Source organism: Otolemur garnettii, unplaced genomic scaffold, assembly GCF_000181295.1.
Source record: "Otolemur garnettii isolate 467f Iridium unplaced genomic scaffold, OtoGar3 scaffold00007, whole genome shotgun sequence".
Taxonomy (NCBI): domain Eukaryota; kingdom Metazoa; phylum Chordata; class Mammalia; order Primates; family Galagidae; genus Otolemur; species Otolemur garnettii.
The window spans coordinates 26413068-26416108 of NW_003852402.1; the positions used below are offsets into that span (position 1 = coordinate 26413068).

General features: G+C 35.5%; 1 protein-coding gene across 1 annotated transcript in view; it reads left to right on the forward strand.

Annotated features, from left to right (window-relative positions):
• The window catches only part of UBE2N (ubiquitin conjugating enzyme E2 N), a 7978-nt gene extending 5846 nt beyond the window's left edge, over nucleotides 1-2132 (forward strand). The window contains exon 4 of the mRNA XM_012814154.2: nucleotides 412-2132. Within this exon, the coding sequence (XP_012669608.1) occupies nucleotides 412-452 (41 nt within the window). The 3' untranslated portion in view covers nucleotides 453-2132. The remainder of the gene's footprint in view (nucleotides 1-411) is intronic.
• The last annotated feature ends 909 nt before the right edge of the window (nucleotides 2133-3041 follow it).

The following is a 3041-nucleotide window of genomic DNA, read 5'->3' on the forward strand; positions in this document are numbered from 1 at the left end:
AAAAAAAAAAAAAAAAAAAAATCCCAGTGCCTACTATTCATCTAGCAGCATGTAAAGGTACTGGAAAACTTTTGAACTCTTTTTATAATCTGTATGAAGCAGTTTGTAGCTAGAGAATCTGGATTTAGCAAGCTTCTTTCTGCTATTTTTAATAAAATAAATAGGGAGTATTAAATATCTAGAAATGAAGTTGACTACTTTTCATCCTATTGAATTTTATAGAACTTCTGGGTTTCATTGTAGTGTTTTGGTAACTGGACATAGAGAAAATCTTTCAGCACTAATCCAATTTATAGAAAATGGCATGAATTTGAGAGGTTATAGCATGACATTTCCATAATGCTATGTGTAGTTTGGAAAATAACATTGAACTAAGTAAAATAATAATTGCATGTTTGTTTTTGTCCACAGCTAGAGCATGGACTAGGCTATATGCCATGAATAATATTTAAATCGATCCGATCATCAAGTGTGCATCACTTCTCCTGTTCTGCCAAGATTCTTCCTTTTTTGTTTGCATTTAATGGACACAGTCTTAGAAACATTACAGAATAAAAGCCCAGACATCTTCAGTCCTTTGGTGATTAAATGCACATTAGCAAATCTATGTCTTGTCCTGATTCACTGTTGTAAAGCATGAGCAGAGGCTAGAAGTATCATCTGGATTGTTACGAAACGTTTAAAAGCAGTGGCCCCTCTCTGCTTTTATTCATTTCCCCCATCATGGTTTAAGTATAAAGCACTGTGAATGAAGGTAGTTGTCAGGGTTAGCTGCAGGGGTGTGGGTGTTTTTATTTTATTTTACCTTTTATTTTTGTGGGGGGAGGTAGTTTTATTTTAATTTTATGGGCTCCTTTCCCCGTTTTTATGGTGATCTAATTGCAGCTAACCAATTCTTTAGAATATCCTCTCTAGCCAAGTCTAACTTTATTTAGACATTGTAGATGGACAAGCTTGATTGTTTGAACCAAAATGGGAACATTAAACAAACATCACAGTCCTCACTAATAACATCGTGACTTTGCTGTCAAGTGTAGATTTTTCCCCCCTTCAAAAAAAAGCTTGTGACCATTTTGTATGGCTTGTCTGGAAACTTCTGTAAATCTTATGTTTTAGTAAAATATTTTTTGTTATTCTACTTTGCCTTTGTACAGTTTATTTTACTGTGTTTATTTCATTTTCCCAATGTGACAATCGTATTTAAAAATTAAAACTCTAATGGAAGATTCTGTTTTGGTCTTCACCATCTGACAGATTGAATACCACGAGGTGGATTTTGCCAGTTTCTTTTCACTGATATAAATTCTTGTTAAGATATTACTGAACAGAGTAATATATAAAACTGGCCCTGAGCATGCAGAAAGCATCAATATCTGACCCTTTTTTACCTCCTAAAAATTTGAAATAAATGTGTTTGTGTGTTGTCTCATTAGATGATCATTGGTGTCTTGCCACAATGTTTGAAAATTACTGTACAGGAGAGTCATAGCAAAGATGGCAGTTGTGACTGACATGTAGGACTTTCATATGTGCCACATTTTGCCTCCAATTTGAGTTACAGCCTTTTTCTTGGTTCTTGTCTAAACATTTCATGTGTTAACCATCGTTGTGTGTTACCAGGAAAGACCAATCTGATAAATCATTTGAGGTTTGTTGAGGCATTTGTGAGTCTTTCTTACAAACCTGATGAGCAAATCTCAGGCAACCAGCTTGCATAAGTGTTATCAGAACGGTTTCCTCTTTTGAGATTATCAAATCTTCAGTTAATGATTCTTGCTTTTCATCCCTCCAGTATTGGCCATGAGAACTCCTTTTATTCTTTGATATTCAGTAATTTTTTTCCTTTATTGACAGTGTTCCTCCCTTCATAAAACTGTTCTTTTCTGCCTCTCTTCATATCTAATTCCTGATTCTTGTTATTTTTAAGTTATAAATGTAGCCAGTCATAAATATGTATATGTTAACCTGCGGGTTGGAACCTTTTGTCTCTTGCAGTTTAAGGTAATGGATATTGTAGCCCATCTGAATTTTTCTCATTCTCATAATTCTGGAGTTTCTTCAGAATGTGGTGTATTTTATTGTGCTCCTATGTAAGATGAAGAATTATCTATTAAAATTACATTTTCAACATACAAAAGCTTTTGATGACTGGTAACTGGTATCCTTCCAAATAAATGCCTTGCTTGGTAATAAATGTTAGTTTAATTCAGGGGAAAATTTTTAATAACCCTAATATTGTAAAATTTAAAACTAAATAACAACAATTTTAATTTATAACAATTCCTGAGCTGTTTAAAGGGCCCAAGATAAGGAAACTGAATCTCACTCTAAAAAAATGAATGAACTGCGTAAGACTTTAAGCCTGTGTACTGCAAGTAGCGATGCTTTGATTATAGCTAGAATCACATAGTGATTTACAAACTATAAAATTCCAGATTAAAATCTATCGTAATACAAAAATGTCTAATTGTTACCTACTGAGTTGTGAGTTTTAGAAGTATAGAAATGGGCTCAGCACCTGTAGCTCAAGCGACTAAGGCGCCAGCCACATACACTGGAGTTGGCGGGTTCAAATCCAGCCCAGGCCTGCCAAACAACAATGACAACTACAATCAAAAAATAGCTGGGTGTTGTGGTGGATGCCTGTAGTCCCAGCTACTCAGGAAGCTGAGGCAAGAGAATTACCTTAAGAGCTGGAGGTTGCTGTGAGCTGTAATGCTACAGTACTCTACCAAGGGCAACAAAGTGAGATGCTGTCTCAAAAAAAAAAAAAGTGTAGAAATGGAATAAGCCATTGTGCAGTGAATTCCTAATTTCACGTCACCATAATTCCTGCAAAGGAATTATGGATAAGGGTCTCCAGTGTTTTGATGAGACATGCTTTCTCAACCAGTGGGACGATATAAGAGCCAGTGTGTTGACTGAGTTTTCTTAGGACTTAAGGCAGAGGTTGAAAACTGGCAGCTTCATTTGGCCTGTAGGGCTGTTTTTCCTTGGCTCATACAGCGTGGCTGGGTAAACCATTTGAATTTGATGCCAGT